General features: G+C 29.9%; 1 protein-coding gene across 2 annotated transcripts; it reads left to right on the top strand.

Annotated features, from left to right (window-relative positions):
* The first annotated feature begins 263 nt into the window (after positions 1–263).
* Positions 264–27,055, top strand: LOC129975008 (zinc finger protein 84-like). 2 transcript variants are annotated; one of them, XM_056087861.1, is made up of 3 exons: positions 264–459; positions 16,078–16,254; positions 22,683–27,055. In XM_056087861.1, exon 3 carries the CDS (start codon positions 23,188–23,190, stop codon positions 24,442–24,444), a length of 1,257 nt encoding a protein of 418 aa, XP_055943836.1. In that variant the 5' UTR covers positions 264–459; positions 16,078–16,254; positions 22,683–23,187; the 3' UTR covers positions 24,445–27,055. The 2 variants fall into 2 exon arrangements, with proteins under 2 accessions (XP_055943836.1, XP_055943835.1); XM_056087860.1 differs by lacking the exon at positions 16,078–16,254.
* Positions 27,056–27,375: the final 320 nt, after the last annotated feature.

The following is a 27,375-nucleotide window of genomic DNA, read 5'->3' as shown; positions in this document are numbered from 1 at the left end:
CGATTTGACTGCTGATCAGCGTTTAATCATCAGCTGATGTTTAACAACGGTTGGGGAATACGGCCGTAACTCGCTAATGCATTAAAAAAAAGGAAACAAAAAAAATTCCTTTTTTTTTTAAAAGTCTGTAGGCATCTGTAGAAGGCACCGGGCAGCATGAAAAAAAAAAATACTTATCAGTAAAAAGTTCTAATTAGATGGTGTGAAATGGTAACTGTAACTGTTCCGTGAAAGTATTTGTTTATTTTGTCCGCCATCTTTATTGGCGACTTGGCATTGTTGGCGCAGCTGGGTGCACACTAACATTCACTTTTACCAATTAAATGTCTTAGTTTTTTTAGATTGGTTCTCTTCAGTGTTGATGACTAACTGATTTAATTTCATAGCAACTCGCATTAATGTTGATTCGTACGTTCGATGTGCCTTCATATTAGCGCGAAAAGAGCGATTGCAGGCGAAGTGAGTAATCCCTGTTTATTATCATTGCTCATCAGTTTTCGATTGCTACGTAATTTGGCGCCCTAACAGGGACGCTGGAATTGAGTCATAATATATGATTCGATAACTGGAAAAAGGATTTAGTTGGAACTCTTGCTGTTTAAATATTTATCTGGCTCATTAAATAAACATTTGAAGTATATTGAAAGAAAATTATACGAATATTTTGAATATCTAATGAGAATATATATCCTCTTTAGATTTAAACAGTAAGCGAACATTGATAAAATAGAAGAGAGTATTTTAAAAATGATATTATTTAAGAAATTGCTCTATTGATAAAGTTGCTGAATATATTTGATATAATTTGGATTAGAGTAGTTTGATACAATTTTAGAGGATTTAATAATGATCTAGAATGGTTAAATTTATTCGATTCTGTTAATTATGAATTGTGTATTTCTTTATGAATAGAATTTATTGAATTGAATATTACATTTTATTATTGAAAATAAGACTATGTTGTATTGAGTATCTATTGACAGTTTTATTAGCATTTTAGTTAGTATATTAACCTTAAAAATGGAAACATAATTAAACTGAGAGGCTCTTACTTGGCTGTTTTACTAAATTTACTGAAAAATTGGAATTATTTTTGAAAACGAAAGCAGATGATTCAGATTTGTATGTTAGTAACCCGAGTCAGTTAACAGAGAAATATTTGAAAATTCAAAACGTTCATAAAGATATATTTGATTTATTCAAGAGCGATCGTACGTGTACCGAGAGCAGCATATGTGACGAAATCGAAAGTTCCGAATCTTATGAAGATAAATTAATATATTTTTAAATAAGAACGCTGCATTAATAGATCTGACAACGAAATTGATGCACCTTCAGTTAGTGAAAAAAGAAATTTTAAGTTCCCCAAGATTAAATTGCAAAAATTTAATGGCACTTTAAAGAACTGTTTATCTTTCTGGGGATTATTTTAAAAAATAGATTCGGATTCTGATATTTCTAATGAAGTTCAATATCAGTACTTGATACAGTCAACCCTTAAGGGTTCAAGAGCTAGAGAGGTAGTCGAGTCTTCTCCACCCCACCCCCCCACGGCTGAAAACTATGTTCAAGCTATCGAATGGTTAAAAGCGCATTTTGGAAGAGAGGATGTCTTGATGGAGGTCTATGTAAGGGAACTTTTGAGCTTGGTATTAAATAATGGACATAAACTTCCATTAATTAAATTGTATGATAGAAAAGAAACTCAGCTAAGATCTTGGCAGATGCTGGGTGTAACAAGTGTTAAGTATGCATCCATGATTTACCATTTGGTCGAGTCGTGTTTGGGAACGACATTTGTCTTCAATAACATTTAAATCAGATTAGAAATTTAACAAGTTAGAAACGTTAACGAAATTACTTGGAAATGAAAATGAGAGTGAAGAGCAAATTAACTTAGCCAAAAGTAGGTTTGGGCTAAAACATAAGAACAAGAAAAATCAAGTGATTAAGTCTTCTTTTAATCGTAATAAAAATATTACCACGGTCATTGTTTATAATTCGTTTTTTTTTAATACATCAAATCATCAGACAGTATTTTTTTAATAAATTGAAACAGAATTTTTTTAATAATCGAATATAAAATTTTTTTAAACCAGCCACAAGTTATGAACTTTGGTTCAGGAGCATAAGCTTGAAAAAAATATTCATCCTTCCCATTACCAAACATTGTTGATAAGTTAAGTTCTAAGTTTTAAAAATGTTAATTTTTCTGAAAGTATATTCATTTATACTACTTTCAAGAAAAGTATTTTTGTGACAAGATTTCAACACCAAGGACTGTAAATTACTTTGTAGCTGAATCTGTTGTAATTTACCCTAGTAGACTCGCACTCCCTTTTTTTGCAGTTTTTTGATAGGTGCGATTCATCTGGATCATGAACTTTAATTTACTTTTTTTCTCATAAATTTAATGTAAATGTCATAGTTGAAATCGAAATAAAAAAAAACTCATTTACAATTTTAAAGGGAAAAAAACTTTAATTCTACTTTTACAGATGAAAGTTTAAATTAAAGCATAACTTAAAATTTAAATTCAAAAGAACATAAACACACTATATGTGTAAAATACTTTTTGAAGGATATTTATAAAACTCTGTTGATGTTTCATTTTCTATCTGCTTTCTATTTTTTTTTTTTTTTTTTTTTGTAAAATATCCAGTTTTTGGCTATATATTCCTGAGTATTTTCCCATCCCTCATCCCTGGTTAGGTGCTTCCTACCTGTTTTATTATTGTGATTAAACTGAGTATTTTGTCAAAAATTCACTAATACAAGATTTAAAAAAAATGTTTTGAACACAAGGCAGTAGATTATTTAATGATTAAATAACTGTAATCCACAATTTGTTTTTTGTAACAAAGATAAAGTTAAAATCTGTAATTTTTACAACTTTTATATTAGGCTAATATCTTCTTTCATTAACTTTGCAACCTTTTTTATTTACAGAATACATTGCTACAGCAAAATTTGTATTCGTTCCTAAACACTAATGAATTAATTTCATCACTGTAATATGAATGATTATTGTTTATCTTTTATGTTTTGTTCAATCAGCTTGATTTAAGTTAGAAATAAATTGTAGACTAAATAATTGAAAATAAAGAGAATATCTAAATAATTTTTCTGAGTAGTTAATTGTGATATCAAATTATTTTTACAGTTAGCACTTAAAAAATTGTTTTTCTAAATTTATGTTAATGTTGTTTTGCTTATTTTTTAAAAATAAAGATGACTTAGATCATTAAGTTTTGGTTTTATGTCTTTTACTTATAAAGTGTGATATTTAAATTCAGTAAGTTATTTAATTATGATTACAGATATGAATTTCTGTTAGTTAATCATTTTAAGTTATTTAAAAATTATAAGTTGTGCAATTTACAAGAATTTAGCATGTATTTACTTAAAACTACAAAGCACAAGAGTAATGTAATGACCAAATAAAACTCGACATGTATGAAATAAATAATGATTTGTTTTATTTTTATGTTACATATTATGGAACTTGAATAACGATATCAAATTACCTCTTCATTCACAATGTAACTTATACATTTCTAAAAAATTTATATCATCTGTTTATGAAATTCATCACAGGAAAAAATTTGTAAACTGCAAAAACATCAGTTACAGAGAGAAGAAATTGCGATTTAAAAATAGACATTAATAAAGAGAAATTTAAGATTCATTTTTCTCACTCACTAGATAACAAAACTGTTTTTAACAACAACAAAAAACGATAAACACATTTACATACATTACAACATTTTCCCTTGTGCTCAACGAAATACGATTCAACTGAACCAGGAAAACTGTTGTATATGTATTGAGCTACAACTCAACATTTAAAAGACTACTACACTTATCCCAGGTGTCCCTCTTGCTCAAACGTTCTTATTTGTGAAAAGTACGGTTTGTGATGGACTCGTTCATCCCATAGGGATAAATGTTGCGATTAAGACACTAGTAATCTTGGTTGAAAACAGCTCACAATGAAGAAAAACTTGCTTGACCGGTTGCTTGCAGGCATAAACAGAAAACTTTCCACAAATAGTAGATGGTGTTTGCCCATCTGAATAAAGAAGTGTCTAGGAGATGCTGCAAAAATCTTGCTCCAAGGGAAAATGAAGGGGAAAAGTTGTGAGGGGAAATTCTTTAGCTTATTACGCCTATCACCTTACACCTTAAGAGCGAGATAGTTGGGTCCATTATTTATTGACATCTGAAAAATTGCTTTGAACCTATTATTTGATTAGGTTTAAATATGATTGTTGTTTGAAGTGAAAATATTTTGAATGTACTTTCGATTCATATTTATATTTTGTAAATGCATAAAATCCATTATCAGAAGCCTTAATAATTTAGTATTAGTGATTCGAAATATTTTCATTTTGAAATTTGAAAACTATTATCTTTCAATCAGTTACAAATATAATCATTTTGTGATTATATGGATGTTAGAATTGCAAGCTGTACACACGACTTAAATAGTCTGAATCTTGTATAACTCATCACATATTTCTATTTGTGTAACTGTCCATGTCATTTAAGCAGATATAGGATTAAATGTTAGTTCTAACTAATATTTATCTGTATTAATAATATAATTTCTTATGAAATTTTTCATGTGATTTTTCCCCCCAGATCATTAAGCATGTGAGTTATATGTAGAAAGTCCCTACTTTATGTACCTGAAATATTGTCCCATATATTTTTAGGAAGTTTACATATGTTGATAATAAATTTAATACACCACTATTTCTATGATTTATAAAAAGCATTTCATTGACAATTGATATAAAAGATTATTGTCAGTTGTGTAAATAAATTCTACATCAAACTGGGAATTGAATGTATGTCTTGCATTCAGTGAGTAAAAATCTTACTTTTGATTTCTTAAGATTTTAAAACTGTATTTGTTTATGAAATATTATTATGGAACTTATCCAAGGTTTCCCCCCCCCTTGCTGAAGTCTAATACAATGGCCTTTTATTATTGGATTCTCCCCTTGTAAAATTTTTTAAAAACATCCTTTTTTTCATTTGAAAATAAAAATGTTTATTAAATAATCCTTTATATTGAATGGTAATGCATGTTTAAAATTATGGATCTTGTTATTCTGTAACAGTTATGAATAACTAAAGCACTGCAAATGTTTATACATTCAGAAAGAAAATATTCATATGATAATATACCTTGTGTATTTCATGATATCTGAGGATTTTTTGAAGACAAATCGTACTTCATTAGTATAAAGATTTATATTTAATGATTATTAATTGATTTCCATCATATCATGAAATGAAAATTTATTTGTGTGTACATATAATAAATGATGCTCCATTGTTAAAATTTGACTGCACATATTTTTTGTGTGTGACTGATTTAATTCAAATACCAACTTCTCTTATACAATGAAATTATTAAAAAGACCAGTTATATATATATATTGGTAAGATATTGAAAAATATAAAACTTTTAGATAGTATCAAGTTCAATGAAATAATCAGACTTCTGGTGTGAATAAAGTAGTTAAAATTCAATAATTTTTAAAATACACATCTTTGTATAAATATTCTGTTTTGCATAAATATCAAAGCATATTCAATTTTAGAATAGAGAAATGGAGTTGCTATAACTTTGTTGCAATCTGTCTACTGAATAAATTTACTGTATTTATAGATTTTTAAATTACAAGTCATAATAATATTTGGTATGTTTAGTCACGATCATTTTTATATATTAAGGCAATTTATGCTTGTATTACGATAGGAATTAATCCATTGTAGATTTCATACATAGGAAATTTTATTTTGTATAAAAAAGCATTTTAACACAATTCTGTGACTTAATATTTCACGACCATTCTACTCATAACTTCAGCATCAAATTTATTAAAATATTTGCTGCGTTTAATTTATATACTTTATATACAATATATATATACTCGTGATATTTTGCATTACCAGTTTCACTTACAATCTGTTTTAAATATCTCTTTGGAGCCAACATTAAAAAATCTGAACTTGTACATAATAAAAAACAAAATATGTAATTATTTAACATCAGATTATCAGTATCAATTAGCTGGCATCAAATTCACATTTATTTAATTAAAAGGATTTTTATTCATAGATTCAATAATTTATTTTAAATACTTACACAAAATATTGCTCCAATTGCATTTTAAAGTACTTAACTTTTTCATTAATTCCTGTCATTTTTTTATTGCAAAGATGTCAGACCCATATACTAGCTTGGCCAAAATAAGAATGCTTATACAGGAGAGAGAGAGAAAAAAAAGGTTTCTTTTTGAAAATGTTGGTCCATTTCAAAAATGTCATATAAAAAAAGACAAACTAATATCATTGCTCCCTTCCTTGCATGAGGCATCTTCAGTTACCCTCATATCTATTTCAGGAAACACATTGTCAATGGTTTTAATTTGAAAATGACATAAGGTAATTCTGGATCTGACAGAGACCTTACTTCATGCCAAGTGAAAATAATTGTTCATATCTATAAGTACTTCAAAACAGGAAAATAATTCAAATTTCAAATCTATTTGAGAAATGTACATTCTATATCTATGGAGAAAATTAAGAGAAATGCAATAAAACTATTATTTCCAAGGATTTTAAAACCTCAAACTTGTTTCATACGCAACTCTCGGTTATTATTATTATTTTTTTTTCCTATATATTTTTGATACCATGCAGTTTCTTCTGAAATTTATCTGGTAAGGAGTTTAATTAAGAATTTTAAAAATTGCAGTAAAAACATTTTATTTACAATTTTATTATATACTGTTATGGCTACTGGGCCATTAACTTTTTTACTGTGTCTCTGAGAAATAAGAAATGAGATAATTTAAAAATAAATTATTTGTTCACATTTTTTCCCCTGAAATTTCTAAAATCACTCAGTAATGGGATTCACGAACTTGTATGATAAATATATACTTGTATACTTCTGAAAATTCTAATCAAAAGTGTTTTATGTATACAATGCAATTAAGATTATTCTCATCATTATTACTACCATTGCTTTTGCTGTATACAAAAATTACTATTTTTAATGTTTTGGTATTTTTTAACAGGGTTTCTCATCCTGAGTGTTGAAAGAAATTATAAATAAATGAGTAAATATATATATATGTAATTTAATTTCTTAGTGATTTTATTAAAATTTTATGTTTCAAATATAAACAATTTTAAAGGCCAATTTTCAATAGATGTGTTTATGAAAATATATTTTCTAAAATATTTCTGTTAAAGTATTCAGAAATTTTCTCGTAATATTTCACCTTTTTTATTTCATGCTACACCAATTAAATTACTGTTGTACATCTAAAATTTAATGACATTATATAGAAATAAGCGAATATTAAAAAGAATGAATCTTTTTAAAATAAAATAAATAAAATTTTTAATATTTCCTTATTTTTGTATAATGCATTTAAAAGGAGGGAATAGTTTGTTCACAGTAATATATTTCTGGACATTAAAATTCGAGAGCGATTTTTTTTAAAAAAAAAAATTTTGACCCTGAAACTTATTACTATTACAGATTTAAATTTATAAACAATGGATATTGAAAAATTAAATAAATCTACAAAAATACTAATTTTTACCTTAATTGAAGTGGTTAACATAATTTGAATAGGAGTGGTGATTTTTTTGCCATTCTTCTTTGAAATCTTACTTCTACATTTCAAGTAGCAAAACACATGCTAATATAAATCTTTAAATAAGGTATTGTTTAGATTCTTAAATTTAAAAAAATATCACCTCTAATATCATAAAAATTCCTTTTTTATTGGTTCTTTTATAATATGCAACTAATTATCATTTGATTTTTATTTACTAAATATTTTTTTTGCTTTTAATGTGTATATTTATATACTGTTTTAACTTACATAATAAATTATTTTACTGTCAGGAAAGGGGGAAGCACAAAATGTATAATTTTTGATCCATTTTTTTAAAGAATAATCTCTACTCTAATAATAAAGATGAATGCATGTGTATTGACTCTCTACAGACCAGATTGTTTGATTTATAGTATCAAATTTGGGACATAATTCAAATGAAATAGAACCAATATCCTGACAAACCAGCCACGTCGGCAAAAGCAGCTAATATATAATGAAGTTAATAGTTAAGTTTTAAATTTTAGTATATAATTTTTTTTTATTTGCTATATTTCTATATTAAACTTTGATGAACAAAATTACGGCTTTTGGCCTTTATATTTTCTTTAACTAACACTAGTTATTTAGATGTGCTTGATTTTACAATTACAAATTCTTATTATATCTTAATATTTTAGAATTCTAAATATTAATCTTTATGATTTGCAAATTTTGTCAGCAAATAAAAATATTAAAAATTATTTTATTAATAAAAATTTGTATTTACATTTCAAATCATAAAATTTCAGTTATATATATATATATATATATATATATATATATATATATGTAACTGATTATATATTTCATATTCAACAAAAGTTTAGTAAAACTTTAAAGAAAAAGGAACCATGTTTTGATCAGGAAAATAAATGTTATTTCAAATTGTTAGTTTTTCAGAATTCTTTTAATATAGAACATTTTCATAAATATTTTTCAATAAACAATTATATATATTTCCAATTATTAAATCATAAGCAAATTAAAATTACATAGTAATTATTAACTTTTGTTCTCATTGAGGCATGAATTAGGCTCTCATTTTAATAAATTTATTTAAAAAGACTGAATTCAAAAATTTAAAAAGAATCATCAAATTATGTTTGAACTAAAATGCATTCTTATTGCAGGATAAGCGTTAACTGTTTCATAAGCATTAATTGAATAATAACTGATTTAACAATAATTTAATAATGTGATAGTCAAATGAAACATGAAATGTTTGAATGATGCAGTTATCAAGGCTAAATATACATGTATTCAAAACTCTTTAATATTATTTTTTAGTTTTTCTGTAAAATGATAATATGAATAAGTTAAAATAAATTCAAATGTCATTTCATTGGAATTTAACATAGTTCATTCAATTATACAACTGAGATATATGCATCTTAATATAAAAATTTATTTTTCATTGATGAGATCAAATGATCAATTTCATGTGTATAAATATTTAAACTTGAAATGTTTAAAAAATATTACTTAAAATGCATATTGTCACTGAAATATATATAACAGTACATTAATCAAATCATATTTTTCTCTAAACAAATTTAAAAACTTTCAATTGATTCTTAATTATAATATAAAACAAAAACTCCACCTAAACAAATAACATGGCATTGCATTAGGTATTCTGGGATCCGTTTGTAAGTAAATTGCGCTACTTTCAAATTAAATTCGGTATTTAATTAAATAATAAGAAATAAACCAATGAATTGGTTGACACGGTGAGAAATCTATAGCGTATATTCTTTGCTTGGGCTTTCTTTCTTTTTTCCAGCATCGTAAAGAATGTCAGAGACTTTCATCGTCATAATCTGTCGTTATGTTTAATTCGGTAAAATTGACCTAAAAATCAAAGACATCTACATTGCATAATTTCAAAAAAAATTTGAATCACTTTTGAATAGACAGACAGCATTAGCAATACAGTTTGTAGTGACGCTTTATAAGTCAGATAACAGCTACGTGACATGAGAAATTTCTTTTGTCTTGTGGTAATGTTACGCGGCTAGGAATCCAAAGGTTGCGAGTTCGATCCTCGCCTATCGAAAATAGTAACAAGTTCAGCAATCTGACGTAGAAGTCACGTGGACTGAAAAAACCCCGTTTTCCCTAATCATTAGAAAATCCCTACGTTTTTCCCTATCAGCAAAATTTTGGTGCTGGACCTAGAGTCTAGTGTCTGATAAGGCCTGTTAAGGACCATGAAATATTTCGTTCTGGCTTTTTGTTTATATTTTGACTGAGTGGGAAAAAGATGAAATGTTGAATGGTTTATGTGGAAGTAGATTTGTTCGTTTACTGTTTTGGGTTTGCTACATAATAAGTGGTACGTATTTTTAATCACTTCTATTTTGCCTTCCCATTATGAAAAGAGGAAACAACAGTATAATTGTGTGACATTTGACTTTCATATGCGAGCACTGGTTTCCATTTTGCGTTTCTAGATTTGGTAGATTAAAGGGACTGCGGAGTTCGGTTGAAGTGAAGATTAATGAGCCCCCCGAGTTTGTCGCCAATATGGCTGGCTACCCAGCGGAACGCTCTTCTAGCAACACTAATGCTGTTTTGTTTTACTACTTTTTACAATGGTTAAGTTGTACATGAACTACGACTATTTTATGAAAAATGTTAAATTAAAAATAATAAAAAATACCGATTAAAGAATTTAATTTTGTTCTTTATTATAATTAAAAGATATTTATAACTAATAAGACACTGCAATTTTATTTTTAATGTGCTAATTAATTATCATTAGTTAAAGTTGCTAAATTTCAATTACATTTTTTACTAGTTTTTAGTTTGAGATTTTTTTAAAAATCTATTTTACAAACAGAGACAGATTTTTTATGCGAAAATTCAAGTTGCAGAAATTCTTAAAAATATGTTAGTTTTAAATGCGCAATAAAAGAAAGGCTATGCAACCAAAAAAAATAAGGACATCTCAAAATTATTACATATTGCTTTAGATATTTTTGAGAACTACATAAAATTATTTAATGGAAAAAATATTTAAAAAAATTGTAAAATAAAATTTACAACTCTTAAAATATAATTCAGTCAGTCGTCAAATAAGCGGAAAGTACATTCTTTGGAACACTACTTGATTGCATTCTGTTGAATACCCTAAATACTAGATTACTGTATATTTGGAAATCAGTTTTTTCCTGAAGTACAGTCGAGCAATTATGTAAGATCGGATTAAGCTTTACAGGAGCTTTTAGGCAATGGGTCTTGGATACCCCCTTTTCCTTCTCTAACTTCCGAAACTAAATATTTTTATTTACTTTATTTCTTCAGATATAGTTTTAAGCAGCAAATTTCTATATGCTGTAATAACAAAATTTTCATTATGATTTACTTTTTGGAGATTTGATTTCAATATTTTGCGTCTAAAACAATTAAAAATGTGAATTCTAAAGTAATTTTATATAAAATTATGGATAAATGATAACATTTTAAAGTTAATCTAAATTATATTTTATCATAAAATAATATTTTTAAATGCAATTAAATATCATATAAATATAAAACTTACAAAAAATTATTAATTATGAATATAGGTCGAATTGCGTTTCGAAAATGAAACAATACTTGCGTTTAGTTTGAATAAGTTTGAAAGCATTATCGTTGTAATAAAAATGAAAGCGTCGTATTAAATTATTTTGAAAATATCATCAAACCAATGGAAGTGGTCTCCCTAAAGCTTTCTCGCATACTCTCTTATAAAAATATTATCCCGAAAAGGCATTCCATATGGTAATATATAATAGTTCTGAAATGATAATACAAATTACCTTGAAATTGGCATACAATAGCTCTGAAATATTAATCTTTGACTTGAATCAGCATTTTTTTATAGTAAGAAGATAAAATCACCTAAGCAAGAAGATTTAATTGCTGATTACTTTTTTTTTTCACAAAAGGAAAAGATGTTTCAATTTGGAATTCTAATTAAGACTGTACAACAGCTATATACATTAAAGGTTATTGATGGACGGAAACCTAATTTGAAATGCTGAAGCAAAATATTCAAACCAAATCCAGAAATGGAAAAGAAAGTTCTGCAAAGTTACAAAGGTGAAACCGAAACTTTCTAGAACTTTCTGTGTTGTGAACTTAGTATTTTTACAGAACCTGCTGGACGTATATGTAATTTGGGCACATTTTTGCCGACAAATTAAACCCAAAATTTGGCACGGAATTACACGTTGTATTAACAAGATTCCATACTGAATTTCATTAAATTAAGTCATTGTGTGCATTAGAAAATGCATACCGACAGACGGTCAACCGTTTAACACATGGTTCAAAATTTGATAAAAATCAAAATTTTACTTGTTAAACGTGTGTACCAAATTTTATTTATTTAGCTCTTTAGATTTTGTGTTATGAGTTCACTTGTACTCAAACAGCTTTATTTCTTCCGAATTGATTTCATTCAAAATTTCACATTCGATTTGGTCATAAATCGATGCACGAAATTTCATCCTTCTAGCTCAAAACTTTTGTGAGTTATCGCGTTCGTAGACAGACATAATGCCCCCCCCCCCTCGAAAAAACTTTGGGAAGTCTAAAACGTAGAGATACGTCAACATCTCGAGTTCGAATTTTTTGATAGTTATAATACTTCCTCTATACTTCGTATAAAGAAAAAAGGAAAGAAAATTAATGAAAAAATCGCCTAAAAAGTCATAAAATATTATCATAGCAAGCCTTTCTTCTGGCCTCGTCAAATTCAATATTAATATATCCGCGTCTTGCAATTAAGTCACATTTTACAAGGAGTTGCTTGCATTTGATGACACTTGGTAATAGTTCCTCTATGTGCTAGCTGCTTTAAAGAAACATCTACTGATGCATTTGATGAAGAAACATTAAGTATTTGACTTATATTAAAGCATTTTCTATGTGTGTGTAGGGGGGGGGTATAGGATTAATAATCATTTACTGACAAATACGAAAAACAAACCTCGAAATGTGAATTCTTTAAAAAAAAATTTCATTGAACATGTGCCGAAATTATTGCTCTGTTAATCGTCTGAACAGAAATTTCATAATACGTGAATTTTTGACGAAAATGCAAATCATATCTGATGTTTCCATTTTTTTTTTTAAAGTATTAAACCTAATGCATTTCTTAAGAGATTGAATTTGAGAACATTTTCCTTTTTAACTTCTTAAAATTTTGTTTTCCTAATCTTTTTATTTTACTGGCTAAGTAGATGTTACAAGTTTACTTTGTAATTTTGTATGAGCGGAGCTTCAGGTATCGCCAAGGCGCAGTTCTATTAACCCATCCATCACTAAGATTCGACAGGTTTTTTGTCTGAAGTTTCGCTAATGGAACGTCACCTAAATTTTAATTTTCCGGAAACTAAAATAATAAATTTATTATAAAAAATTTGCAGTTTACTGAAATTAAAAAGTCTTTTTTTTTTTTTTAACTGCAGTGTGAAAAAATAAAACACTTGCAACTTTTTCAGTATGTGCATTCTTATTTTAAGCATGAAATATTAATTTAATCAATGTATTCATTGCCATTTTCACATGAATATTTAACTTTTTCTTTTTGTGCTTCTGTCAAAAAAGTATCTGAACACTTTTCTTTCCTCCGAAACTAATTATATAATAAAACTGAAAATTCTTGTTGTAGAAATATGTCCACTATAAATGAATGCAAGGGGGTCATCTTCAAAATCAGAGTTGCACAAGTTCAATTTTTTCAAACATCGGCGCCCATTTTTGAATATATAATTAAATTCTTTAAATTAAAGCAGCTTTAATATATAAAACATTTTGTAATTTTAAATAAATGGCTGATGAATTAAACAACATTTTATTTTTTAAAATCCTAATATTAAATTCCGATTTTTTCAATATATTTGAAGATATAATATATCTTTGTAGGTAATTCGTATTTAGCGTTAAAATATTCAATAAAAATTACAAAAGTTCTCGATTTTCAATAATATAAAAGTGTATTTTGTATTTTTAAACTCATAAGTTAAAAATTTTCGAATAGAAACTCTCGGAAATTTCAGTGTTAGTAAAACGAGCTCAAGAGCATGAAACATAACCAAATTTTATCAATTTTCATAAAATATATTAAAGATATGTAGCAATAATCAAAAGCTTTTAAAATAGCATGTTTTTTGCTTTCTATGGTGGGTGCCTCAATTTCACAAAAGGACTCTGTCTCAGGAATAATAATAATAATAAAACGCTAAAATGGAACGGGAAATAAAGTATGCCTTTCGCTTTAGTTTAAGATACTTTCTCCTCTTTTTTGAAATATATGTAAAAATGAAAAGGGGGATTGCCATACGTAACATATTGTTACGGAACATTTTCCTGTAAATCTGTAAAGTCAATGGGTTCGCTTGTTGTGGGCGAATGGAGACGCACAGTCTACAAACCACAGTAACAAACGACGACTTTATCAACACGAAGTCACTAATACGCAAACAATAAATTCACACCGAGATGCACACAATACATAGCAGCACTTCTCACAAACAGGGCAACACAGCACAATAATGACAAGCTGCTCGAAGCTCTCAGGTAGAGAACTCGTTCAACTATTACCCAGAGTTGCACTCGAAACACTGACTCCAACTCTGTCGCCTTTTATAGTTCCCAAGACACGGCAGAGAATGTTCTCGAACAGGCAAGCATATTTTGGTAACTATTGGCTCTATCGCCAAAATTTAAAGCGAATTGTTAGTAAAATATTCTATGAGAATTGATTTCTTGATGTGAGATTCGATTGAATTTTTTTTCTATTTTTATGTGGGTTTGAGTGTTAATCTCAGAACCAATAATGACGAGAATTTGATCGTTTTAAATATTTTTTTAAATTAATAATTAAAGGGACTGACACAATATTTAGGATGAGCACAACACTTAAAATAATGAAAAAGTAAGGCTGGCTGCCTTTTACACAAATTAAAACATCACAACATCATAAAGCGTTCATTTTTCGTACTGCATGAAGTTTTTCCAACTCTCTCCCTCTGGTGGGGAAAAGCGAGCGCCATCACGTTCACTCCCACGCGTGTTGCTATCACTTGCAGCTATCCCACATGGGCGTTCTGCATACCAGACGTCCACGGCTGAGTTGAAGTGATGTAGGCAACAAGGCTAAAATGAGAGAAGAAAAAAAAAAAAAAAAAAAAAGAGCAGAAAAAGGAAAAAGATTTTTAAAAAAATTTAATGGTGAATGCTTAAACTGAGCATCATTTCTTCATTTTATCCATAGCAGTTGACGTTAGGATCAGACCTTCGTGAACTCCTATCTTCTTGACATCATATCGATCGTTAGGATTGATCTTAATAATTTTGTAAGGTTCAAAATATCTTGGGCGCAACTTTAGACCGGTACGAAATTGAGTACGCTGTATAGCCACCGTGTCGCTGAGCTTATATTTACAGGCAGGTTTACGTCTTTTATTGTATTGATGTTTATTTTCCTGCTGTAATTTCAAGATGTTTCCCTTGGCTTCGACACGTAATTTTTCTTTGTCATGAATAATGTGTTCATAATGTTCCTTTTCAAGTAGGGTTTTGATCTCGATATCCTCTTTTTGTTTCATTTGAATACAATTAAAAGTTCAAAAGGTGTAAATTTTGTACTACGTGTTGTAGTGCTGTTTAAAACTCGTTGTAACCGTGGTACATATTTAAACCATTTGTCCGGTTTATTAATAGACAATTTGGTTAGAACACGAATTAATGTACCGTGGAACCTTTCAACGTGTCCGTTGCCACGTGGCACTCCAGTAGTGATTTGAATATGTTCAATTTGACTGTTCTTCACAAAATTTTTGAAATTCCATTGAAGTAAAAGAACTGCCTTTATCAGTAATTATTTTCAAAGGGTTTCCAAATGTGGTCTGTTGTAATATCCATTTGTCCAAAGCATCTTTAGTTGAAGGAGATTTAACTGGATAAATCCATACAAATTTTGAAAAAGCATCAATAACAGTAAAAATATATTTATAACACTTTTTAGGGGATGGTAAGGATCCTAAAAAATCACAATGATAACAATCAAGGGGTTTATCACCTTTCGGAATAGGATGAAGCAGTCCTTCTTGTTTACCGCATTTTCGAGAGGAGAGTATGCAAGGTATACAATTAGAAATAATTTCTTCGGTAAGCTTTGTAAGGTTAGGGATGTAAAAGTCTCGAGAAACAATTGCTTCAGTTTTTTGAGACGCAAAATGACCTTGTGAGTGTGCATTCTTGATTATTTCTGTCTACATCATTTGTGGAACCACCCAAAGTTCGCTACCTTTGTGTAATTTGTATAAAATGTCATGTTTAAGAAAATAATCGTCAATTGGTTGGGTGCTCATCATGTTTTACATTTCAGAAATAAATTTATCGTTTTCCTGGGCAATTTTGATCTTTTGTGTGACATTATTTGGAGAGATCACAAGAACAGGATAACGACTAAGGGCATCCATATGTTTAATCTGTTTACCTGGCCTGTGACAAACTTCATAATTAAATTCTTTAAGCATCAACGCCCATCGAGCAATTTTTGGAGGTAGATCTTTTTTATTTATTGTTTTTTGGAATGTATCACAATCTGTCATTATCTTAAATTTTGTACCTAACAAGTAGTTTCTAAATTTTTGAAGTGCTTCAATAATTTCAAGAACTTCTAACTCGTAACTACTGAATATTTGTTATTCAACGGAAGTTTTCTGACTAAAATAATAGATAGGGTGGAATTGTCCATCAGCAGAGTTTTGGAAAAGTATACAGCACCGAAGCCTAGGGCACTTGCATCAGTGCGAAGTTCTGAAGGAAGACCTTGTTGAAAAACATGAAGAACCGGATTTTGGGAAAGTATGTTTTTCAGTTCATGAAAAGAAGCAATTTCTTTTGGGCCGAATTCAAATTCTACGTTATCACGAAGAAGGTCACTTAGGGTCTAGCGATGAGAGAGCATAATTAGGCATAAATTTCCTGAAGTAACATGTTAGACGTAGAAAGCTTTGAATTTGTTTAGGGGTTATAGGCCGTTGAAAGTTTTGAACTGCTAGAGTTTTAGAGGGTGAAGGTTTTACTGTGCAATTCTCAATAACATACCATAGGAATTCTATCTTTATTTGCAGGAAATTACTTTTTTTAAAGTTTAATTCAAGACCGTAGACAGCAGCTGTCTGAAGAACTGTTTGATCTTGGGATGGAATGAGAAGATCATCCATATACACAATTATAACACGTTCAAGTATAAGTTTCCTAAAAATACTATAAACAAAACGTTAGAAAACACTAGGGCTGTTTGATAATCCAAATGGCACATGTAAAAATTTGTATTGACCTTCATGAGTCACTTTTGGGATTTCTTGGCCCCAAATTCAAATTTATCGAAATGTAAGAAAAAATTCACTCTTACCTTGTCACTCCGGGATCTTCTAAATGAGATGGAATCGAGGTATTCCAAGGTAAATTAGATCACATAAACATCGAAATCATTAATCCAAGTTTTCTCTATTTTATCATCACTTTTATTTGCAGGACGAGTACACAGGCACAGATAATTATATACAAATATTTACATATTTCATTTTACGTGCATTAATTCTTTATAAAACACACAACCATCTTTGGTTCCATCATACAGATTTCATCAACCCAAACCTCAACATACATCTGTGGGATGATGGGAAATTTTTTCCTATCGTCACCAGCGCGCATGCGCTGAAGAGTTACATGTAATTAGGATTACCCCAGGAATCTCAACAGTCACAAAAGATGTATATGTGGTGCAGTTTGGATCCATGGGTACATGGAACAATCCATTTTTGAAGTCGAGAGGTGAAAATTTTAGATGCTTTATCTAAAACTTAATTCAATCATCGGTAAGGGAAATTTGTCTTTAATCATCTTTCTGTTAATTTTTCTAGAATCTATACCAGGGGTGGTGAACGTTTAGGGATCAACGTGTCATTTTTTTCTAAAGAAATGTTTAATGAGGTATAGATGTGCCGTCAAATAATTTTGACTTTTGATAATTGGGAAAATAATAAAACTAAATACTAACAACTCTTTATTTACTTCGAAAAAATACATTTTGCACTGTATAGTAGTAAAGGTTTTAGTTATACGTGTAATTCAAATTAAAATAACATTAGTGTGACTTCTTTTGTTGCAGATTAAATGACAACTTATAACTTATATTAGGATTGCAAGATGTTACTTTACGCAGAATGCATTCTGAATTTGAGTCATCCGCCAAATGATTTCTAAGCGAGTCTTTAATGTTATTCATCTCTGTAAATAATGACTCGTATGCATAGGTAGATGAAAATATGGTTAAAATAACATGAGCCAGCTTCTCCAAACTGTTTAATGTGTCTGGAATCGAATTCCATGTTTCCAAAATTTCGTTATAGGTATATTTACTTATATTTCTTGTTAATCTTTCTGTTTCTTGTTTCTTGTTTTAATGAATTTTTGAATCCATATTGAACTAGACTGGAAATCAATCTATTGCATTTCAAATTCTTCAATTTCCAACCAATCGAATTGGGACAAGTTCAGTTTATTAAATGAAGTCACATCAGGCAGGGTGCATAATAAATTTGAGCGTTTCCGATAAATCTTTGAACTGAGAAAATCTGGATGAAATTTCCTTGATTGGCGAATCAATTACGGAAATAAATTCTTCAAAAACTTTTTCTTCGTCTGGTTTCTTATGTATATCTAAATCTTTAATATATTTTTTTCAAATTTAGGAAATACTTTTTTTTAAAAATAATATTGTTCATAAAACATGCAATCCAGCTTCAAAAGTGCGAATGAGATTCATCATGACGATAATTGTTTTATTTGTGCCTTAAAGCTTTATGTTCAATTTATTGAAATGTTGGCATATATCTATAAAAAACATAAATTTTGAGAGCCACATAACATCCAACAACTGTGGATATTGTTGAACTCCCCCCTCTTTTTTCATAAACAGTCTGATTTCTTCCAAGCAGTCAACAAATTCTTGAAATACGTTCCCGTGGCAACATTATTATACATTAGCAAATTATTATACACCTAGTTGACTTCATCCAACAAAGATTATTACAAATGATTCTTTTTGTGACAAACGCCATTACATTATCAAGAGATGTTAAATTACTCTTCGAACACAAGACTTGTTGGTGAATAAGGCAGTGAAGTTTCGAATTCAAGAATCGAATGTCCTACGTCTGTTTGAAATAAACTAATGAAACCATTTTTTTTTTTTTTGCCCACTATAATTGGAGCACTATCAGTTACTGATACAATTCTTTTCAAATCAATTTCTTTCTCAGCAAGCGAATTTTTAACAGCCGTGCAAATAACTGTGCCCTTTTTTTAAATAGAATAGGAACAATCGCGTTTGTTCATAATACTTCATAGTGAACTTTTTTATTTTGAACTGAAATGCAAACCGTTTTGATCGGCGGTGTGCCCAAAATATTGTGCCGTGTGCCATCAACGGCATGCGTGCCAATGGTTCGCCATCCCTGGTCTATACAGAGCCTATAATCTCCGTTTTTCTTTTCAAATAAAACAATTGGGGAAGCATAGTCAGAGCAACTATGTTTAATGATTCCGTCATTCAAACATTCCTGGATTTGGTTTTCTGCAACTTTCTGTTCTGCGAAGGGGAGTCTACGTGAACATTGAGCAACTGGGATTTCATCATTTAATAAAATAGTCATTTTAAGTTTCATATCCTTAATTTTGTGAGGTTTGTAATTATCTATCAAGTTTTGAAATATGTCACGAATTTTGTGATTAATTATGTGAGAAACAGCAGATGTTGAATCCTCATAGACATTAGCGATAGCAATTAACGTGTCATCCGTACTCTCGTTACATAGACGTATGCCCTGTTTACCAAATGTAAACTTTGTTTGTTGCAAAAAGTCCATGACAATAATGGCATCAAGGTGAATTGAAGTATCGCTAACAATATGAATTTTGGCAGGGAGTATTGTGTCTTCAATTGTAATAAAATCTTGAAAAAATCCAATGCTGTGTACTTTGTCTCGGTCAATTCCTGAGAATGTTATGTATGAAGGATACAATGGTGGGGATCCAATGCTTCGATATGTTTTGTCGTTAATTATGGTAGCTTGTGAACCGGTTTCACAAAGAGCAGTAAATTGAATTTTGGTAAGAGTTATAGGAATATGCATAGGATTTGCAGAAATTTGTCCAGACAATTGAGAAATTAGGTGAACAGTTCTATCCGAAGGGGTAGAGGTGTTGCGATTAGATGTTGACATAGAATTGGTAGAATTTTTGGGACAATTAGCATGTATATGGCCGAAGTTTTTGCATCCATAACATTCCTTACCACGTTCTTTATTTGTGCACGAGGTACTTTTGTGACCTTTAAGTCCACATGAGTAAAAAGTGGGTTGTAGCTGCGTGACATGTTTGTGGTCAAGCCTTGCATCATGTGTGTGATCATCATTTTTCCTATCTACATGTTGTTTAAAAGTTTTTGAAACATAAGGGTTTTTCGTAAATTTTCAATTTTTCTTTAAAGTTAGAAATGGATTTACAGCCATATAAAATAATTTTGTTGTTTGAAGAATTAGGAATGCCATTTATGACATAATCAATTAAGGACGACTCATCAAGAGAGCCTTTATATGCCAAATCTCTCATGGCCAAAAAGTATTCCTGCAAAGTTTCGGTAGGTTTCAACCGTCTAGCTAGCATCAGATTATGTAATTGAAGACCATTAATTTTCTGAGACCCAATTATTAATTCCGCGAATAGGCATTATTAGAGTTAAAGCTGCACCAATTTAGCATTTCTTCACCAATATGACTTGTGAATTGGATTTTTTATTTGGTATAAGTCAAAAATATCTTCAACATCAGAAAGGAGTTTCCACACTATAGTTATCCCGAGACGAAAAAGATTTTATTAACTCGACAATATCTTTCAAGCTAAAAGCAGAAAAATTATTGTTAATTTTTTTGGAATAATTCTCAGAAGTATTCAAGGAAAAGGGAAAGTTCTGAGTCAGCCCATCTAAATCAATCGTTCAAAGTGTAGTTCTTTCGTAGTGTCAGGAATTTTGTTTTGGCTCCATTTCAAGGTCATTGTCAGTGCTCAAATAAGAAACTTCTGTTTTCAGCAACGTGAGATCACATAAATTAGTAAGTATAACGTCACAACATTTTTCCAAATCCGTAAAAAATTCTAAATGCAGAATGTTACAAATCGGGATTAAATCTTTAAAGGAGAAATCTTTGAATACTTTTCGTTTTGTTTCTTCTAGATTGAAAGGAGTTGGAAATTCCGAAAATTCTCTTAATCTTGATCGATTTAGTCTATTACCATCTTCACTAAAAATGAAACGATGCAGAAGTTTTATGTTATTCGTATTACTAGTCTTTAAGGTCTTTGCAATTTGTCGATAATCGTTAAGAGTAGCCATTATTCTGTGTTTTTAGACATTTTTCTCAGAATTATTCAAAAATTTATAACAACTGTGATTACTATACAATCAAAATAAATAATTCAATCAGAATATGCTATGAACAAATTTTAAGAAAATGTGCAATATAAATTCAAAAATGAAACAATAATATTTTGCTACAATGTATTAATTCGAAATTTCGTTCAAAAAATATTCAGTCCAGTAATCTTAAGAAATGAATTCAAATAAGCATCAACCTCATTATAAGCAGCAATATTATTTTAAATATTCTAATAGAAAACTTTTTAATTAATCATCACATACTAATTTTACTAACATACATACACATACTAATACAAATTTGTTACGAAATCTTCAAATTATAAATTTACAATTTTCTTCTAAACAAATTTTTTAATACAACATCAAATAGTAATTCAAAATTTGTTAGGTAGTCTTCAAATTAATAATTCAAAATTGTCTTCAAAAATCAAATATCCGTGGAAGAAAACAGAAGAATTAAATTGAGCATCAAAGGAACATCAAATAGGCGATTAACATCAACAAATTTTTTTCCAAGAACATTTGTTTCTCCAACATCAATTATAGAATTTCATTAAATAATTTCATGAATTATTTTTCAATTTTCTTATACTTGCAATTTTCATCAAATTTAAAAATTTGTATTACATCAAAATTCTAAGTTAAGCATCAAAATTTTTTTTTTTCAAATAAAATCATCAATGAAAGAGTTTTACTCTCAGTTTGCCGTTGTAGAAGATACTAGTTTCGGTTCGATCATCATTTGCAAATATCCTCAATACTTGCTCCGTGTTCATCATTTGGTGTCATTTCCGTTTGTTAACTTTTTGAAGACATTTAGAATCCTTCAAATGTTGTCTAGGGTATTGAATAAAGTGGCCAAATTCCAACCGACCAGAGCTCCCATGAGGGTTTGAGTGTTAATCTCAGAGCCTATAATGACGAAAATTTGATCGTTTTTAAATATTGTTTAATTAAAAATTAAAGGGACTGGCACAACATTTAGGACGAGTACAACACTTAAAATAATGAAAAAGTAAGGCTGGCTGCCTTTTACACAAATTAAAACATCACAACATCATAAAGCGTTCATTTTTCGTATTGCGTGAACTTCTTTTAACTCCCTCCCTCTAGTGGGGAAAAGCGAGCGCCATCACGTTCACGCCCATGCGTGTTGCCATCGCTTGGGGCTAAATATATACCACATTTATACAAACATTACATTTTTTAACAAACATTTATAACTAAAACGTGAATGTACTATATGTTTTATGTATAATATACATTATGAAAAATAAATTGCATGATACGGTGGGTGTTAAATATATATTGCATAGTGCGTTATATACACAATAAATATTATAATAAATTGTAATATGTTGCGCATTGTAATATGTAATACATTGTCAAAATATTTTTATTTAATGTTTCTAGTCTTAATTTTGTTAATTTTGAACGTTTAACTTCAGATGCAAAGATTAATAAAACTTTCTTTTTTTTAGGTTATGGAACTAACGAACAGAGCAAAAATATTGGCCATAAATCATCAAGATTAAATATATGAACAATAGAAGTTTGACAATTCCTGCTTGCTTAGGGTTAAATATATGCAGTTAACGCTCTACTTTTCAACAAGGCTTACTATCTCATCCACTCAGTGATTGAGAAGAAGAGTTATGTTATATATGCAAAGAAAACAAGTAATTTTCTGAAAAATTAAAAAAATATATATTCTATCGATTTTTGTAAAATATATATCATGCACAATATCAGCATATCTAATAGATACTTCTGCTTAACTTCACAGATACTTATGATTTAACATGATAAAAACTTTTCATCGGATCTAACTTTTATTCCAAAAGATTTTCTAAAAAGTATGCTTTAACGGCATATTCTAAAACTAGTGAAAGAAACGTCTATCTGTGGATCATACAATATAAAATATTTTCTAATCAATGCACTCAAATTTGGAATATATGCAAGCTTACGAAAGAATTCTGCAAAATGTTTACTAAAGTCTTTTCTACGCAGGAATATGTAATGCAACAAATCTCGACGCATATTAAAGAGAAACCATTTGTTTGTAATGTGTGCGATAAAATATTTTCTCACAAAGGAATTTTAAAGACACATTTAAGGACGCATACGAACGAGAAACCGTATGTTTGTGAGATTTGCAATAAAGCGTCATCTCACAAAGGTAATTTAAAGAAACATTTACTGACGCATACGAAAGAGAAACCGTATGTTTGTGAGATTTGCAGTAAAACGTTTTCTCAAAGCGAAAGTTTCAAGACACACTTAAGGACGCATACGAAAGAGAAGCCGTATGTTTGTGAGGTTTGCAGCAAAGCGTTTAATCAACGATTAAGTTTGAAAGCACATTTAAGGACTCATTCGAAAGAGAAACCGTATGTTTGTAAGGTTTGCAGTAAAGCGTTTACTGAACAAGGAAATTTGAAGGCACATTTAAGGACGCATACGAAAGAGAAGCCGTATGTTTGTGAGATATGCTATAAAGCTTTTTCTCAAAGAGGAAGTTTAAAGACACATTTAACGACGCATACGAAAGAGAAACCATATATTTGTGAGATTTGCTATAAAGCTTTTTCTCAAAGAATAAATTTAAAGAGACATTTAACGACACATACGAAAGAGAAACCATATATTTGTGAGATTTGCAATAAAGCGTTTTCTCACAAAGATAGCTTAAAGAGACATTTTCTGACGCATACGAAAGAGAAACCGTATGTTTGTGAGATTTGCAGTAAAACGTTTTCTCAAAGCGAAAGTTTGAAGACACACTTAAGGACGCATACGAAAGAGAAACCGTATGTTTGTGAGATTTGCAATAAAGCGTCTTCTCACAAAGGTAATTTAAAGAAACATTTACTGACGCATACGAAAGAGAAACCATATATTTGTGAGATTTGCAATAAAGCGTCTTCTCGCAAAGATAGCTTAAAACAACATTTACTGACGCATACGAAAGAGAAACCATATATTTGTGAGATTTGCAATAAAGCGTCTTCTCACAAAGGTAATTTAAAGAAACATTTACTGACGCATACGAAAGAGAAATCGTATGTTTGTGAGATTTGCAGTAAAACATTTTCTCAAAGCGAAAGTTTGAAGACACACTTAAGGACGCATACGAAAGAGAAACCGTATGTTTGTGAGATTTGCAATAAAGCGTCTTCTCACAAAGGTAATTTAAAGAAACATTTACTGACGCATGAAAGAGAAACCATATATTTGTGAGATTTGCAATAAAGCGTCTTCTCGCAAAGATAGCTTAAAGAAACATTTACTGACGCATACGAAAGAGAAACCATATATTTGTGAGATTTGCAATAAAGCGTCTTCTCGCAAAGATAGTTTAAAGATACATCTATTGACGCATACGGAATAGAAACTGTATGTTTGTGAGATTTGCAGGAAAACGTTTTCTCAAAGAGGAACTTTGAAGGCACATTTACGGACGCATACGAAAGACAAACTATGTACTTGTGAGATTTGTAGTAAAGCGTCTTCTTTCAAAGGAAGTTTAAATATACATTTACTGACGCATACGAAAGAGAAACCGTATGTTAGTGAGATTTGCAGTAAAACGTTTTGTCGAAGAGGAAGTTTGAAGATACATTTAAGAACGCATAGGAAAGAGAAACCGTATGTTTGTGAGATTTGCAATAAAGCGTTTTCTCTCAAAGATATTTTAAAGAAACATTTAATGACGCATACGAAAGAGAAACCGTATGTTTGTGAGAATAGCAGTAAAACGTTTTCTCAAAGAGGAAGTTTGGAGGCATATTTACTTACGCATACAAAAGAGAAACCGCACCTTTGAAATGTATGCAATAACACTTTTTGTTGTGGAAACATTTTATAGAAATATTTTCTGGCGGATGCGAAAGAAAAACGTCTGTCTGTAATAAAGCAAAAGTAAATTTGCAGTTCCATTTACCGACCCGTTCAAAAGAGTGGCTCTGTGCTTATGATGTTTGTAATAAAGGGTTTTCTGGCCAAAATATTGTAAGGAGATATTCATTCACGCATAAAAAAGAAAATCCCCATGCTTGTAAAATGCGCAACAAAATGTTTTCTCTGCGAAGAAATATGAAAGTGCTTTTATAGGTTTATACGAAATAAAAATGTGAGCAATAAAGCATTTTCTAAATCAACCACATTTACTAACGCATGCTAGAAAACCCCGCATGTTTGCGATGTATTCCAGAAAAATTTTTCTCTCCGAAATATTTACCAAAATACTTACTGACGTATAGTATTGAGTAACCGCATCTCTGCAAGATGTACACTTAAGGGTTTTTTTTTTTTTTTTTTTGTTGGAGAATTTGAAGTTGCAATTACTGACACATACGAAAGAAAAAATCTTATGTGTGTGTGTGGATTTTGTCCATAATATTTAATTCAATGACGGTGTTAAAAAAAAAAATAACATTTTGATTTAAAGGGAACGTTAAGATGTTTTTTGCTAGTTAATGGAATACATATATAAATCTCAGAAGAAAAAAAAGTTGGCTTGTGCATCGCATGATTAATTTGCTTGCACGAAAACGAAGCTTAAACTGTGACGTCATCTTGGGAAAGCAGGATCACCACAGTACTCCCATAAACTCTATGAGTACCCCTCCCCCCTCTATTAGTACATCAGGCACTAGAATGAGAGGTAGCGAGAGGCAATCTGGTCCTCGTTACTTCTCATTCCTGTGGTACTAATCGACGGCTAGATCTGGTTACATAAGGTGGTGGAGTAGAATTCGAAGATAACTCGGGAGTCGATGGAAAACGCTCAGGTACAGACTTCTTTGAAGATGGAATTGCAGCTGATGGGGACGATATGATTGGTGCAGATGATTGATGAGAATTTTCCGATGAACACGTGCTTGACACGATCAATGCTGATCGTAGATTCCTTGCCGTTCTCCTCAATTGTGAAGGTTTTATCAGTATGTCTGAGTACACAGTAAGGGCCTTCATGCGATGCTTGCAGGGGTTTCTTAATTGCGTCGTGGCGCATGAACACATGAGTGCAAGACTCTGAAGATGTAGCTGACGCAGGTTTGAGTTGCCCCATCACAGTTCGTAAATTTTGTAAAAACCCGTGAATTTCGACGTTAGATGAAGAGATCTCAAAAATTCCTCAGATAGTTTGAGGGATGTGCTGCAGATCCTCCTTTAATGCCGTTCTGATTCCGATTAGTGGAATGGATTCAATCCATTTCTCGGGTGCGTGCCATCTGAGACTTTGTTTTAAACAACGATCAAATCGCTTGATTTATTATTTATCGCAATTATTTGCAACGAAGCTCGAGATCGAAGTAAAATTAAAAATGAAATTTAGTTGCACATATTAAAAAGGAATTATGTATATGACTTTTTTTTTTTGAAGATTTTCTGTAATCATTATTGATGACGAGTTTAATGAAGCATGCATAACACCGCTTCATGCCCCTGCAACTATAACGTACTGATTATTATTTAAACAGTGTAATGAGCATGAAATGGGAGAAACAGCAAAAGACGCTCCTGTTCTATCCATCGCTGTGACTTTCATCCAAATTGTTCTACGCCTGACATTTATTGATTAAAATTTGGTAAGTTGATTTTAATATTGGATAAAAGAAATAGCCGAGAGCAAGAAACTGATTGAAATTGAAATGGGAAATGGCTTTGGCTTATTAAGCAATCTATCAAGAAGAAACTGAAAATAACATAAACAGGCTGCATAAACAGACTTTCAGTTTGTTTATGATTATTAAACTCAGAAAAAATAATACTAATAAAATTATTAACAAAAAAGGCTGCTAGAAATGAGGACGGAAATGAAAAGAAAAAAAAAAAAAGAAAAGAATAGGACAAAAAAAATACAAATACAAATAAATGCTATGTGCAAACACGAAAATAATAGAAAATCAATATATGTATATGTGTATAATACTACTCTTGGAAATAGCGTTCTTTAAATCTGAACTGATCTTGATTTTCTTCGAAAAAAAAAGGGGTGGGGGAAAAGAAAAAACTTGCTAAAAAAATGTTTCAAAAATGTTCCATAGAAAATTTACGCTTTTGCTTTATTTTTTGTTAAATTATAAAAGAATATAAGAATGTGAAAAATTATTTCTTTAAAATTAATAATAAAATAAAAGTGTAAATTTTCTACGGAACATTTCT

The sequence above is a fragment of the Argiope bruennichi genome, chromosome 7 (genome assembly GCF_947563725.1).
Source record: "Argiope bruennichi chromosome 7, qqArgBrue1.1, whole genome shotgun sequence".
NCBI classification, from domain to species: domain Eukaryota; kingdom Metazoa; phylum Arthropoda; class Arachnida; order Araneae; family Araneidae; genus Argiope; species Argiope bruennichi.
The sequence above is the reverse complement of the archived record's forward strand: the minus strand, read 5'-3'. Positions and strand labels throughout refer to the sequence as shown.